The sequence below is a fragment of the Pelodiscus sinensis genome, chromosome 4, assembly GCF_052426305.1.
Source record: "Pelodiscus sinensis isolate ZL-2025 chromosome 4, ASM5242630v1, whole genome shotgun sequence".
Classification (NCBI taxonomy): Eukaryota; Metazoa; Chordata; order Testudines; family Trionychidae; genus Pelodiscus; species Pelodiscus sinensis.
The window spans coordinates 83,553,701-83,568,978 of record NC_143055.1 but is presented as its reverse complement, the minus strand read 5'-3'; the positions used below and the strand labels follow the sequence as shown (position 1 = coordinate 83,568,978).

General features: G+C 40.1%; 1 protein-coding gene across 5 annotated transcripts in view; it reads left to right on the top strand.

The window, feature by feature from the left end:
* The window catches only part of ARHGAP10 (Rho GTPase activating protein 10), a 275,716-nt gene that overhangs the window by 141,560 nt on the left and 118,878 nt on the right, over positions 1 to 15,278 (top strand). For all 5 annotated transcript variants that reach the window (XM_075930012.2, XM_075930008.2, XM_075930007.2 and 2 more), the window contains one exon: positions 7,699 to 7,773. In XM_075930012.2, coding sequence (XP_075786127.2) covers positions 7,699 to 7,773 — 75 coding nt within the window. The remainder of the gene's footprint in view (positions 1 to 7,698; positions 7,774 to 15,278) is intronic.

Below are 15,278 nucleotides of genomic sequence, written 5' to 3'. Positions count from 1 at the left end.
GAAGTTGGGAACTTAACCATTAATAACAAAGAAAGATCTCAAGAACTGTTTTCACTTGGCTTTTAACATCAATTGACTCTGATAGATTTTTGAATAATTTCAGATTAGACTAGATGTGAACTGCAATTATTCTGTGCTTTTTGCTTTTAAAAATAAGTTGTCAGATTTCCTTAGTCTAACCCATGATTTCAATTATTCTAGTTACTAACAGTGGTTTTGAACTGTGGCCCATGGATTATGTATAAGGAGTCTGCAAACTGACTGAACAGATTTCAATGATGAATCTAGTCAACAGATTTCCAAAGGGTTCTGCACCTCCTTTTGAAATCTAGGTCCCCACAAATGAAAACTGGTTGAGAACCTCTGATCTAGATTAAGATCGTGTGTGTGTGTGTGTGTGTGTGTGTGTGTGTGTGTGTGTGTATACCATCAAGCTGATAATATGTAAATAAGACTTAAAACATATGCTTTTCTTCACAGCAGTGGGGAAGTCACAAGCTCCTTTAATGCTGGTCCACATATAGAATGACAACCTGCTCCTGCTATCATTTATACCAGTGTTCCTTAAACTGTTTGAGACTGAGGAACACCAAACAATTTTTTTTTTATGAGGAACACCAAGGATTTTTTGTTTGGGGAGGGGAGGGGAAGGATTGGGGGAAAAGTTATTCAGGGGGAAAATAAAGTTGCCTACCCCTTTAAGGGTGGCCATTTTGAACTCTGCTGTTCTCCGTGGCATGTCTCCAATAGCCTTGTGGCACACCGGTGTGCCGCGGAAAACAGTTTAAGAAATACTGATTTATCCTGTTTGCTCAAGTAGAAGGGATCTGTGTGGTAGATCTGCTGATGAGCCACATAATTGCCAATATGATGCATGTGATGTACATTGTTTTTAAATTAGGAAATTACACACTCAGAGCTATGTTAAATTAACAAGTTACAGAGTCAAAAGTGCAAATGCTACATGTGAAGCAGGAGTCTAGCAGACAACAATCTTCCTACACAACTATTGTTCATTCCTATCACTTGTCTAGTCTGTGCCTGAATGAGGTATAGTCTCTAGGGAAAAGAATTGTGATGATGCAATTGAAGATCATATCGCAATGCATACACACAAAGGGGATGAATTCCGGAATTTCTTATCTTTGGAGTGCTTGACTTTGTAACCTTAGTAATGTTTTAATATAGTTACTATATTCAATATATATAGTAGATGAAATGTATAGTGATGGTTAATATTGAAAACAAAATATTTCTTTCTTATTTTAATTTTATTAAGAATTTCAAAAATAAATATTCAGGGGTGGGTGTAGGCAGTATGTCTGCTATTTAGTAAACCACAGTACACCCAGTTTTGGCCTGAGGAAAACATGACTTGGAAATTGTATACAAAGTCATGGTTGTTGCTTATCTGTTCATTGACTCTGAACATACGCAAGATGTATTTAAAAACAAAATCTTGCCTTGTGAACGAGATGTGCTGTTGCTCTCATAAGGATGGAAGATCAGTTTCTGCACTTGCATTTCTACTGATGTCCAGTAAGCTGTGTGAGCATTAAGTGATGAAAGAGTTTCAGCAAGTCTCCTTGATGTACCTTTTATAATAATAATATGAAGAAAAATGTTGACTTTCAAACCTCCAGGTTTTATACCTAGGGAAGTGAAGATGCACTAAACTCAACCTTATAACAACTTTTACTGTGACTAGAGTAAGTTGCCAAAGTAATGTTCAATAAAAGAAAATAGAAGACAGATGCTCCTCAGAGTCTGTTTCTGTATGCCATGTTTTATCTCTTTTAATCATAATGGGTGTGAGGTTCGTGTGGGAGGAAAGAGAGGACAGTCTAGTGTGGGTGGAAACTGAGAATAGTCTTGTCATGTCATAGCAGAAAACTCTGGTATGAAAAAAAAATGAAAACATATTGAGCATTAAATTGTCAATGGCTGAATGATTTTCTCAGTTTGTTATTCATTTTTATCAAGCTGAGAAGAAATAAGTCACTTTGAATAAAAAAACCTATACTTCAACTCAAAGTAGTATTAGCAACTAGACTAGAAGTTTTGTGAGCTGCTGCATAAAGATATAGCTGTAACTTACTAAGTTAGAAAACTTGAGCTATTAAATCAGTATATTTAAAAAAAACCTCCTTGAGCCTATATTTTCCTCTGCATAAATGCAACTCTTATATACAATAACTGTGAGCAAGACTGAATGTTCTTTGTTGTTCCATTTTGATTTACAGCTCAGCACCTTAGTTGATAATAAAAGTGAGAGAAAAAATTCTAGAAATGTCAGAGTGCTGTTCTTCCAATAGGAAAAAAAACCTGTGTTAGACTATTTTTCCTGAGCACTCATTAGGTGGCATTCTATAAAATGTCAGTGCAAAGGGTTAATAACAAATTTCTACTTCAGTACTGCGGCAGAACCATTCTGAGATGTAGGGACAGATGGCAGCAGTGAGCCGTCATCTCTGTTTTTCCTCAGTAAGAATTTTTGTTTTTCTGGTGAGGAGAAAGTAGGGAACTTTCCTCTAGAACAACCTGATATTACCTTGATCTGCCAGTGTGCATGTATGAGCACATCCACACTACATAAGTGGACGTGAAACGTGTTGTTTCTGCAGCTACATTAATAGCTTGCATTAGGGGTGTCTATTAAGAAAACCTCTCATCTAAGCTGCACATACAGGCAGTCCCCGAGTTACGCGGATCTGACTTTTGTCAGATCCGCAGTTACGAACAGGGCCCTCCCTCTCCCTGGTCTCCAGCAGACCAGGGAGAGGAAGCAAAGCGGCGGAACACGCAGGCAGCGGACAGCCCAGACACGTCTGGGTTGTCCGCTGCCCGCGTGCTCCGCGGCTTTGCTCTGCTTTGCTCCCCGTCCCCCTGGTCTGCAGAGCAAAGCCGCGGAGCCTGGGGTTCTTAAGTTGAATCTGTATGTAAGTCAGAACTGGCGTCCAGATTCAGCCGCTGTTGAAACTGATCAGTTTCAGCAGTGGCTGAATCTGGACGCCAGTTCCGACTTACATACAGGTTCAACTTAAGAACAAACCTACAGTCCCTATGGGTATGTCTACACTACAGAGTTAGTTCGAACTAACGGACGTTAGTTCGAACTAACTTTAATAGGCGCTACACTAGCGCTCCGCTAGTTCGAACTTAAGTCGAACTAGCGGAGCGCTTAGTTCGAACTAGGTAAACCTCATTTTACGAGGATTAAGCCTAGTTAGAACTAGCTAGTTCGAATTAAGGGCTGTGTAGACCCTTAATTCGAACTAGTGGGAGGCTAAGGCCTCCCAGGTTTCCCTGGTGGCCACTCTGGCCAACACCAGGGAAACTCTATGCCCCCCTCCCAGCCCCGGACCCCTTAAAGGGGCACGGGCTGGCTACGGTGCCCGTGCCAGGTGCAAGCCTGCCAGCACCCAGCCAGCAGACCCTGCACCTGGCACGGCACAGAGCCACCCACCCGATGTCCCCCAGCCCACCCCCTCTTCCCGGGACCAGGCTGGCGGCTCCCGGGAGCTTGCCCTGGACCGCAAGAGGCGGGCACCCGCCTGGACTAGTGCGGACATCGTGGACCTCGTCCATGACCTCCGCACTAGGCACAGGAAGGTGGCCGTCTAGGGCAGGAGAGCTGCCAGCCTGGCCACCCAGGAGCAGGAGTGCATGAAAATCAAGGTGGTCCACTGAGACCCCCCACCCTGAGCCCTGAGCTTACAATGGCCGTCCTGGGTCAGACCAAAGGTTCATCTAGCCCAGTAGCCTGTCTGCCGACAGTGGCCAACCCTGGGGACCCTGGAGGGGATGGACCAAAGACAGTGACCAAGCCATTTGTCTCGTGCCATCCCTCTCCAGCCTTCCACAAACTTTGGGCAGGGACACCATTCCTACCCCCTGGCTAATACCACTCCATGGACCCAACCTCCATGACTTGATCTCACTTCCCTTTAAACTCTGTTCTAGTTCTAGCCTTCACAGCCTCCTGCAGCAAGGAGTTCCACAGGTTGACTCTTTGCTTTGTGAAGAACAACTTTCTGTTACTAGTTTGAAGCCTGCTACCCATTCCTTTCCTTTGGTGTCCTCTAGTCCTTCTTTATGGGAACTAATGAAGAACTTTTCTGTATGCACCCTCTCCACCCAACTCCTGCTTTTAGAGACCTCTATCCTGTCCCCCCTCCGTCTCCTCTTTTCTAAGCTGAAAAGTCCCAGTCTCTTTAGCCTCTCTTCATATGGGACCTGTTCCCAACCCCTGATCATTGTAGTTGCCCTCCCCTCTCCCAGCCTCTCTCTTCCCCTCTCGCACCTCCTTTTCCCAGTCTCCCCCAGTTTTGCTCAATAAAGACAGATTCCATTTTTGAACACAATTCTCCTTTATTTTGTACATCAAGAAAAGGAGCTAGGGAAGGGTAAGTGGAAGGAGGTGAGGGAGGAATGGGGCACGAGCCCCCGATGGGGAGGACTGGGCTGGCTCTGCGGGCTTCTGGGGGTGGAAGCTCTCCTGCAGCCTCCCAATTGCCCCCTCTCCCCAGATGGCAGCCTGCGGCAAGTGCAGCCGGGCTGATGGCCGAGTGGTGTGATGTGCCCAGTGTGGGCACTCCGGGCACTCCAAGCCAGGACTGGTTTTCAAGCAGGGCACCCCTGAGAACTGTCTGTCCGGGGTGGGGGTCGGGACCCTTTAAGCACAGCCCTCAGCTAGCCTGAGACAGCATCTCCACGCTCTAAGTCCTCCTCTGATGCCCTGCCGGCACTGCTTCCGGCCATGCTTAAGCCCTGTTCAGGGTCCACTTAATGTGGACATGCTAGTTCGAATTAGCAAAACGCTAATTCGAACTAGTTTTTAGTTCTAGACGCGTTAGTTCGAATTAGCTTAGTTTGAATTAACTAATTCAAACTAAGTTAGTTCGAATTAGCGCTGTAGTGTAGACATACCCTATCTTGTACGTAACCCGGGGACTGCCTGTAATTGGTACACACACCCTGCCTGCTATAGCATACAGTTGAGACAATGGGCTTGTTTTGCTAATAGTAAATTTGTTTTACTAAGAAACCATGTATGTCCAAGTCAAGCCCTGGTGCTTCAAGAGCCAGAATTAGAACATGAAGTGGGGAGCCTTGCAGCACCCAAAACTGCTGATAGTGCTCTGTTCAAAGGCCTCTACTTCTGGCTGAACCAATAAGAATTGACATTTTAGTGGGCAGTAGCTAATACTCTAAAATGAATCCGTTTCAGTTACTCTTCAGTAATTAAAACTTTCAAATCTAAAATAATATATCAACATGCTTTTGTGTGTTTTATTTAAAATTTCATTAAAATAAAAATGGTGTTGAAAAGCATTAATTCCCTTCTGCACCTCTCATTATGCATTAGCAATTAGCGTTGCTTCTTTCAGGTTGATGAATTTGAACTTGATCAATTATCTGATAGTAATTGCCACCACAGAATATTATTGCTAAAGTGCCATCCTAGTTTCAATATTACCATCATTTCAGACACTTTATAGCAGCACATCTGTTTTTAAAATCAACTAATGAGTTGCTGTGGAATTTCCTTAATTATTTTTAAACATAAGATACCAATGCTTTTTGAGTCAAGACTATTTTGTTCTTACAAGTTTTAATGTTAGCAGTTCAGTAAATCAATATACAGCCTGACAGCTTAAGTTTTTGAGATGAGCAAAACCAATAAAATAGATTTAATTGTAAGAAAGTTGCTTCAACTTTTCTTTGTTTCTTGTGCACTATATAGAAAAGTACCTTTTACAGCACAAGAAACTAAAGTTGGATCTTCTTGCAAAAAGGCTTGGTGCCATTTGGCAAAACATTAAAAAGATGAATATTATTACCAAAGATCTATATATCTGTGGGCTTTCCCAGGGAGTTCTCAGGGAAATTCAAGCAAGAATTGCTCTTTGCTTTGCATCCTCTTCATTCCCCCAAGATTTCCAGTGCTTCCTAGTTTTGGGTGGGTCTGATTATTTTAATTGTTTCCTGCTAGCAGTTTTCTAGGCAGTATGTAGTACATATGTGGTGATGATCTTAGTCTTAAACATAGAACTGTCTGGAAAATCCAGAGGTATACAAAGTTAATTTTGTATTTATAAATGTATGTTATAATATCATGAGCGCCATGGCCATTTAAACAATAAGAAAGTCGAAGAAGAAGAAAGAAAATATGGAGGACTTTGCATATTTCAAGATGTTTTGACCACTGAGGGTAGTAGGCAGTGGGTGGAGGTGTCTCTCTTGTGAAGCTGCTAGAGTAATTCATTAAGAATAATATTTATTGTGAATGTTACTTATGATCAGTGCTTTTTTTTGTGTATTAAAAAAAATGATGCCAGTACTCCAGGGGAAAAGTTTTTGAGCTCTGACTGTAGGTGCCGGTACTGCGTACCAGGCAGTACTGTCACAAAAAAAGCACTCTTATGATTGACATTTATCTAATATTTATTTAGGAATAAGCATTCCATTGTTTGACTAGTTTAACTTGTGGTTTGTTTGGTTTTTTTGTTCTATTTTGGAACTGCTGTTGAATTTGGAATTTCACCACAGATCATTGTCCTCTGTATGTTGTGTTCTTAACTAACAATAAAATACGAAAAATAAGAGCCAATAACACAAAACCTACTATGTAGTTAAAAAGAGAACATAAAGGTTGTTCTCAATATTCATACACTGGAGAATTTCTGCATTTCCAGTTCTGGGTCCATAATATATCAGGAATTAGTGAGTTGGTTATTGTAAATTGAATTTCATTAAAGCCCCAAAGTCAAACAGAATCTCCACTACTGGGATGTGTTTTGTACAGACATATAAAAGGATGGGATAAAGGGATTCAATATCCAGGCAAAGTGATCAGGGTGAAGGTGGGCATACAATTTGTGAGGGTTTTTTTCAACTTCTTTAATGTTTTTATTTAAGCGTAGTTTTTTGGAGGAGGGTTATGTGGGATTATGCGCGGGGGGGAGAGGGAATGTTGAAGTGAAAAGGGATTAAATAAAGGGTAAACGATAAGGGAGGGTGAAAGGAAAGTGAGTAGCATAATGACATGTTGAATGAGGCTGGGCAGCTAAATGGTTGCAATGGTGAGGCCTGTGGTCAGATGGAAGATAAGCAACAATCAGTGGCAGTGGAAAGCAAGAGAAAATATTCAGAGTCCATGTTCCAGAGCTGAATAAATCTGGAGAGCAGAAGGCTATGCTCATCTAGCTGTTTGGGTTGCTTCCCACATAGAGGAGAGAAAAGAAAGTATTGGCCTCAGTCCTGGAGTTAGGTTCCTCTCAGTATACCCAGTGTGGGGAGCACCTTGGAACCAAGCCTTGTATCTTAAGGAAAGAGCGTTGTTTACTGATGTGTGAAAACCCGGGGTTTGAGTTTTTAGGGTAGAGCTCATAGATCAAGGAAAAACCCTAAAACTATTTCTGAATGTCCTTTGTCAGTTAATTTGAAAAAAATGTTCATGCCCCTTTTTCCTGAAGACCAGCATTTTATTTAGTTTGAATTCATCTGAATGGAGAGCATAAGGATGATAATAAATAAGATAGATGCTTGTTTGCAGTGCATTGTTTTTATAGTCATGAGTAACAATGTGGTAAAGGCAGCTTTGAGGAAAACTTATTGTTTAGCATTTGAAAGTTTTAAAAGTTGTATTTGCTGTAAATTTGAGTGCTCCAACTGATCTGTTTTCTTCTCCAATAGGTATAAATGACCAAGGATTATACAGAGTTGTGGGGGTGAGTTCAAAGGTCCAGAGACTTCTGAGTTTGCTGATGGGTATGCCTCTATTTTATAACAACTTCAATCATGTTTGTATTTTGATTTATGGTTGTTTTAATTTCATTGTTGAGATCTTATGTAACTTTTGCGTTCCCCTCATTATTGGTCAAATTTTAGCTTGCCTTACTCATGCAAATAGTTCTATCCTGCACTCACAGTTGTTTCTTGGCTGAATAAGACAAGCAAGTTTTAGCTGCCAGTTTAAACAAAGAAAACAGCCAAAAGGACCTGTTGGGACAAATCCTAGGTGTGGTGTAAGTAGGTTTAAAGGAGCCTGAGTTTAAATTAAAATAATCTACACCCAGAGTCTCTGGAAGTGGAGAAAAGTGGGTATATGTAAGGAATTTTTTTTTGTCTTCTGCCTTTTTGGCTCATGGTGAATAAAATTCCATTCAGCATCACACAGGATTTGTATCCATGTTAATATGTCAATTAGGGATATGATTTAAAAAACATTATCCAGGTATAGGGCCTGCCTCTGGACCCAGTTATTCCAGTATGAATGTGCTTATACCAGTATAACTTTCTTTCTTTTGGGGGATAAGCTATACCAGTATGAGCACATATATACCGATATAACTGCATTCACATTAAGGGTGTTGTACCATTTTACATACTGGTATATTTAAAGTGGTATAACATATGTGTACGTGATGCTTTTTAGGTCTTCATTTGAATGTTAGGCGAATTTAACTACTTTAGTCAGAGATGGTGGTGAAGGGGTGAAGAATAACCCCCGAACAAGGTAGCTCTAAGGACCCACACCCAGTGTAGATGCAGCTTTGTTGATGGAAGAATGCTTCCTTCCGCACAGCCACTGTCCTTGGTCGAGGTCGTACTCACGCAGCAGTAGAAAAACCAGTCACGAGTGTGCTGTGGGGCGCTATGGAGTTAGGCTGATATAGCAACACAGATATGCTGGTATAGTCTCCATTAACATACATCAACACTTAAAAGGCTTTCTGCAGCAATAGGAAAGGTTCTCCCATTGCTGTAAGTAATTCATCTCTCTGAGAGGCAGTAACTAGAGTTGGTAGAACTCTTCAGTTGACCTAGTTCGTATTCACTGGGGGTTAAGTTGGCTTAACTACATCTGTCTGGAATTTTGATTTTTCACCCCCTGAGGGAGATGTAGCTATACTGATTTCACTTTTTAGTACAAACCTATTCATGCCTGTAGACTCAAGCCAGGTCTACATTATGGACCTATCTACATTACTTCAAGGTATGAAAAATCCAAACTTAGTTATACCAATATAACCTCCCCCCACCATGTGAAAAGTGCTAAATCAATGGGACAGCTTCTGCCATCAACCTAGCAACTGCCTCTTAAGGAGGGGGATTAACTATGCTGACAAGAGGAGTACGGTACTGTAAGGCTACGTCTACACTGGCCCCATAAAACGAAATAGTCATGCAAAGCAGGTAAGTCAGAATAGGGAAATCCGCGGGGGATTGAAATAACCCCCGCGGATTTAAATAAACATGTCCGCCGCTTTTTTTCCGGCTTGGGGAAAAGCCGGAAAAAAGGGTCTAGATTGGCGCGATCCTCCGGAATAAAGCCCTTTTCCGGAGGATCTCTTATTCCTACTTTCAACTTTCCCCAAGCCGGAAAAAAAGCGGCGGACATGTTTATTTAAATTTGCGGGGGATATTTCAATCCCCCGCAGATTTCCCTATTCTGACTTACCTGCTTTGCATGACTATTCCGTTTTATGGGGCCAGTGTAGACGTAGCCTAAGTGAAGACAAGCCTTTATTTAGACTCCCTCACGTGCACTTACCAATGGAGCTTGTATAATACCTTATGAATTACCTTATTACCTCCCTCTGAATTGGGCTCCACACATATCTACACCAAATTTTCTTCTGGAAAACTTGATACTCCTGTAGTCCCAGTAGTCAGACTGTTCCTGCCCCCTCACTGCCACTGGAAAAGTGCAGGCATCTGGATGCATTTCCTCACCTGCTTAGTATCTTTCACCAGAGTTATAACCATGTCTGCACAATGTGCAGCATTTCCAAATTTCCTGTCCCGAGCACTGAAAGTACATGCAGTTGGACAAGACCACGGGGATTCGTTCATTTTTATGGAGCTTCCAAACCTGTCACTTGACAGCAAGGGTCTGATTCTCAGGGATTCATTGGTATTCAGAGAAGCTTGTTTGCAGTTTGCACCAGGCTCTTCTCCAGAACCAGGCATGCTCCATCTGTGCTGATAACATAGTGTTCTTTGGCACAGCAAACTGGAGGAAACCAGAAAGTGAATTCATTTCATTACCCCAGACATTATGTGAATGACAAAGCGCTTTTATATTATACGCTGCTGTCAGTTCAGTGCCACCTGTAAGGTTTTTTGTTTTAAAGCAGGCTGTGTCTTCAGGAGTGATAAGAAGACTTCAGGCTTGAGGGCCTGAATGTCATATCAATCTGTCATCGTGACCTTGCTAAATATTAATTTATACAATATCTTACTTTAATCAATATTAACAATGCCCTGAGGCCCTCTGTCATTGCATATAAACCTGTCCATATTTTAAAGCATTGCCACAAGAAGGGAGTGTTCGGAAGCATCAACCAAGATTAACCAACACACAACAGGTTCTTTTGGCTGTTCAGCAGTATTATAATTAAAGACTTTTTTTAGTCATTAATCAGGGAAACAATTACCTGTCATCAGTGGAAGAACTTTGTTAAAATGCATTTGCCAGTATGGACTGTTTTTGTTTTTCAACTCGCTAGTTTAGTTAGGGTGTGCAGTTTTGGCAGTCGACTTTTCCTCTTTACCATTAGTGGTATCCAAATTAAATAGACCTAGGTTCCAGTGGTTCGGTAGCAGCTGGAAGAGTTTTATTGAGATTCCAACATCTGCTTTTACTTAATTTTGAAATGAGAGCGACTTTTTTACTCCTTTCCAAGATTGATGTAATGCTTTGAAAATCAAAGATTATACTGATGTCAAGACAGCAAGAAACATCAAACAGAGAACATGTAATGTTATGGACAGGTACTCTTCCCCTGGTCCAGTAGTTCATTGAAAGTATCACTATGCAATCCTGGTAGCATACTTACTTTTATGTGGTTTCAAGGAAGATTAGAGAAGGATTTCTGTTTGTTATGCCATAGAGAAGAATCTAAAATATTTGATCAATCTATACCTTTTTGTTTGAGTGTAAGTATCCTTTCAGATAAAATCCTCCTTCCAGTGTCATTAAAAATAAAACAAAAACCTATCTCTGATTAACTTTCAGGCTATTAACGTTTTAAAATAAGATCCCAATTTGTTTTCCAGCTACTTTTATTTATCATAGGCCATCCAATGTGTGTGTGGTCCATGATGAATGAATGAAGAAGAAGAAGAAAGGAAATAGACTTCAGATGCTAGGAATGGGTGTTGATGGCATATAGCCTTTTTGTCTCTGTTTGGAAAAGATATTGTAAAACCATGTATATGAAAGGAATGTGGAAAGATCTTAATTTTGGGACTGCTTCTATAATACCTTTCTCTGAAAGAATCCCACATTCCAAACAAAGTAAAAATGTGTGGACTCAAGCCTTACTTATCATCATAAATTAAATTAATCTAAAGCAAAAACATGCAGTTCTGTAAAACAGGCAGTATTGTCACTCGGTAATTGACTTATTGTCTGTTCTGATTTTCAACAATAGTCTTGTTTAAATGTGAATGACAAAGGCTAACATTTTGTAAACAAAAGTCTCATTTTTGCCTGAAATTGATATTAAATTACTCTTCTAATTTATTATAAACATGGATAACAAGTTACTACTTTGAAGGTTTCAGAAGGCTAACCATGTTAGTCTGTTTCAGCCAAAACAACAAGGAGTCCAGTATCAGAGGGGTAGCTGTGTTAGTCTGGATCGGCAAAAGTGACAAGGAGTCCTGTAGCACCTTATAGACCAACAGATGTATTGGAGCATAAGCTTTCGTGGGCAAAGACCCACTTCGTCAGATGCATGTAGTGGAAATTTCCAGAGGCAGGTATAAATATGCAGCCAAGAATCAGACTAGAGATAACGAGGTAAATTCAATCAGGGAGGATGAAGCTCACTTCTAGCAGCTGATCTGGAGGTATAAACACCAAGAGAGGAGAAACTGCTTTTGTAATTGGCTAGCCATTCACAGTCTTTGTTTAATCCTGAGCTGATGGTGTCAAATTTGCAGATGAACTGCAGCTCAGCAGTTTCTCTCTGAAGTCTGGTCCTGAGGTTTATTTGCTTCAGGATGGCTACCTTTAAATCTGCTATTGTGTGTCCAGAGAGATGAAGTGTTCTCCTACAGGTTTTGTATATTGCCATTCCTAATATCTGATTCGTGTCCATTTATTCTTTTGTGTAGGGACTGGCCAGTTGGGCCAATGTATATAGCAGAGGGGCATTGCTTGCACATGATGGAGTATGTTACATTGGTAGATGTGCAGGTGAATGAGCCAGTGATGGTGTGGCTGATCTGGTTAGGTCCTGTGATGATGTCGCTGGTGTAGATATGTGGGGAGAGTTGGCTCTTGAGGTTTGTTGCAGGGTTTGGTTCCTGTGGTGAGGTGTATAGTTGCTGGTGGGAATATGCTTCAGGTTGGCGGGTTGTCTGTGGGCGAGGAGTCCAGTGGCACTTTAAAGACTAACAAATGTATAATCCCCTAATAAAGTCATTAGTCTTTAAAGTGCCATTGGACTTTTACTTTGAAGTCATCAGTCATAAGTCTTTGTCTGCACTGTTGTAGTGCAGCCAGCAGGATACTCAGTTCCACTCACTACTTTATGTATAAGTCACAGAATAAACAGTATGTTTAAGTGCAGCAATGTGCAAAGTAGGGGGACACAATTCCGGTTAGTCAGTTAATCAGTTAAACATTAGGATAATCTAACGTTTAATGTGTTAACCAACTAGTGGGATCTTATGGCTCCAGCCCTGCAGCCCATACTGAGGCTGGGGCTGGCTCTGCTGGTTCCCGTACCCAGCCCCAGCATGCGGCAGGTCTGCAGATGGTGGGCTACTGCCTGGAGAACTGATTAACCAGTTACCTGTTCACATCACTTGTACAAAGGAACATGTTTTATAAAGTGATTTTTATGATGATGTGGCTGTTAAGATCTTGTATGTTCTGTCGATGGGTTCAGTTTTGAATTCTGAGAGTGACTGCCATATAAAATGCAAGGTATCATATTTCATACAAAAGAACTTTGCAAATCCACCTACATTTTAAAACAGCTGTGAAAGTTACTGCATTGAATCCCTTGTTTATTCCAATTTTATACACAGTGTATTATAGTACATTTAAACTCTCACAGTGGCCATATTACAATCAAAACCAGAAACAAAGCTGCTCTTCGTGACCTAGCTCTGTGAACCTTGCTGGTTTCATAAGCCCGATTTCCACAATATCTGAAATTTTAGGAATTAAGAATTAAAGCTGAATTTTCAAAAACTCTCTAAAATTGCACAAAATTGTTTGTCTTCACACAACTATTTGCAGCTGCAGGTGCAATTCTTGGGTGTATTTTTAGTTTTGCCATGCACAGTTGTATATACAAAATTGTTAGCATCAATTTTGAAATCCTATTGCGATCCCTTGCAAATATGATCCTTAAATGTTTAGGAAAAAATGGAATGTAGTGGTAATGTAGAATAAAGGAAACTGTTTAAATATAAGACGACAGAATCAGAGATTCAAGAAAAGTATTTGATTTTTATGTCTTGAGATATCATTGCTGATTTTTTTGGAGGGTAAGGGAGTCTTTGAAAAGTTCTAGTGTTTTGTCTGAGGAGTTGTTAATGAAATCCTTTCCCGCTGTTTTTTTAAAAAGCAAAAATACTTTTTCTAATGGTTTTTAAGGATGATTATTCCCAGTATGAATTTCAAATATGTCATTAACAAATTCCACACAACCAAGTGCACCATTTGATTGTAAAGGAGAGTCAGTGATGATTGAGGAATTATTTGAAAACAGTGAAAATTTAATAGTGGATTACTAACATAGTTACTAGAGTCATTTGTTTCTGATGTGACAGCTGCTTTTTATTCCATGAAGTCAGTAGAAAGGTTTGTTTCTCAGTGGAAAGAATGTGATTCTCAGAGCAGAGGAAGATATGTCAGAAAGAAGAAAATAAAAGGTTCCATTTAGACATCCTTTAGGTTTTTGGATCGTGGTTGGCTGGTAGCAAGTTGACAGAAAATATCTAACTAGTATTTTAAAATAAGATTTAAATAATTGATTTAATGAGAGCAAATATTCAGTTACAGAAATACTTGGTTGGCACAGCTTTTAGAACATAATTATTTAGTCCCAGTTAGAAAGGACTGCACCTTTAATCAGGGTTTGTAATTTGATTTTTTAAATGTATGGGTCGTTTGTCTAACAAGCACAGTAACAAGTGAATTTAGGAGTGTAGGAATCAAAATGTAATACACGTCAATTACCATTGTTATAGTTTTTTGCATGTTGCTGTTAGTGGTTGTAATAAAAAAATGTTGAAGTGCTTAAAGGCGCAAGACATCTTGGCTTCATACAGGTTATGTTTTAACTGTAAAATAGCTATCAATTTTTGTTTATTTTAAAAATTCTGTAAAGTGATCATGTTTTGTATTGCTTTTTCTCAGACAGAAAACCTTGTTGATTACTCAGACATTTGACAAGTCAATTTCATCACTCCTATGATTAGTTTTGCAAAAACTAAACAGGCAAAAGATGAGTGGCTTTCTGTGGAATTTACAAGTAGTTAGGAAGCCAAATTATTTTTCCATTTGGCTAAAAACTTGTAAAAGTAAAATTAAAAGATTAATCTTAAATCCTAGGGACAGCCTCCCAGTACAGAACTTCCTTTCTTCTCTTTCACTTCAGTAATGTCTTTGCAGTCCCAGTCTTTGGGCATGGCCAACCAGGTGGTCACTTACGGCCCTGCGCTGCCCAGCCCCTGGCCCTGCCCACTCAGCTGGGAGCAGCGCGACTTTGCCGCTCGGTGTGCTGCCTTGGGCACTGCACAGTCTTTGGCCTGGCTTGTGTCTTCATTTAGCAATCAGCTGTGTATCAACTTGTGCAACATTCTTAAACAGAAGCACCAAAGTGTCTTTTTTATTTTTTTAAATCTACTTTCAAGGTATTACTATATTTGAACAGATTCCTTGGGCTCATGTGGATTTCATGAAATAAAGAACTATCATTATTATTTGTTCCTTTCCTTTCCTTTCCTTTCCTTTCCTTTCCTTTCCTTTCCTTTCCTTTTTATTATATAGTGAATTTGATTTTTGTATTTTCATGAATATTCCAGTATTGAAAGCTCCCTGCCCCCTTCTAAATAAAGAAGCCTGGAAATAACTCCTCCTATAAAGAAATTTCAAATGAAGTCCTAGTCTAATTGTGCTGCTCACTGAAGAGAAAAAAAAAATCAGCGAAATAGTTTTAAAAGCACTTGAAAGTAAATTTTCAAAAGAGATGGAAGTGTATTTTGTATTCTCTATCTTACTTCCATTTTAACATTTAAGAGGG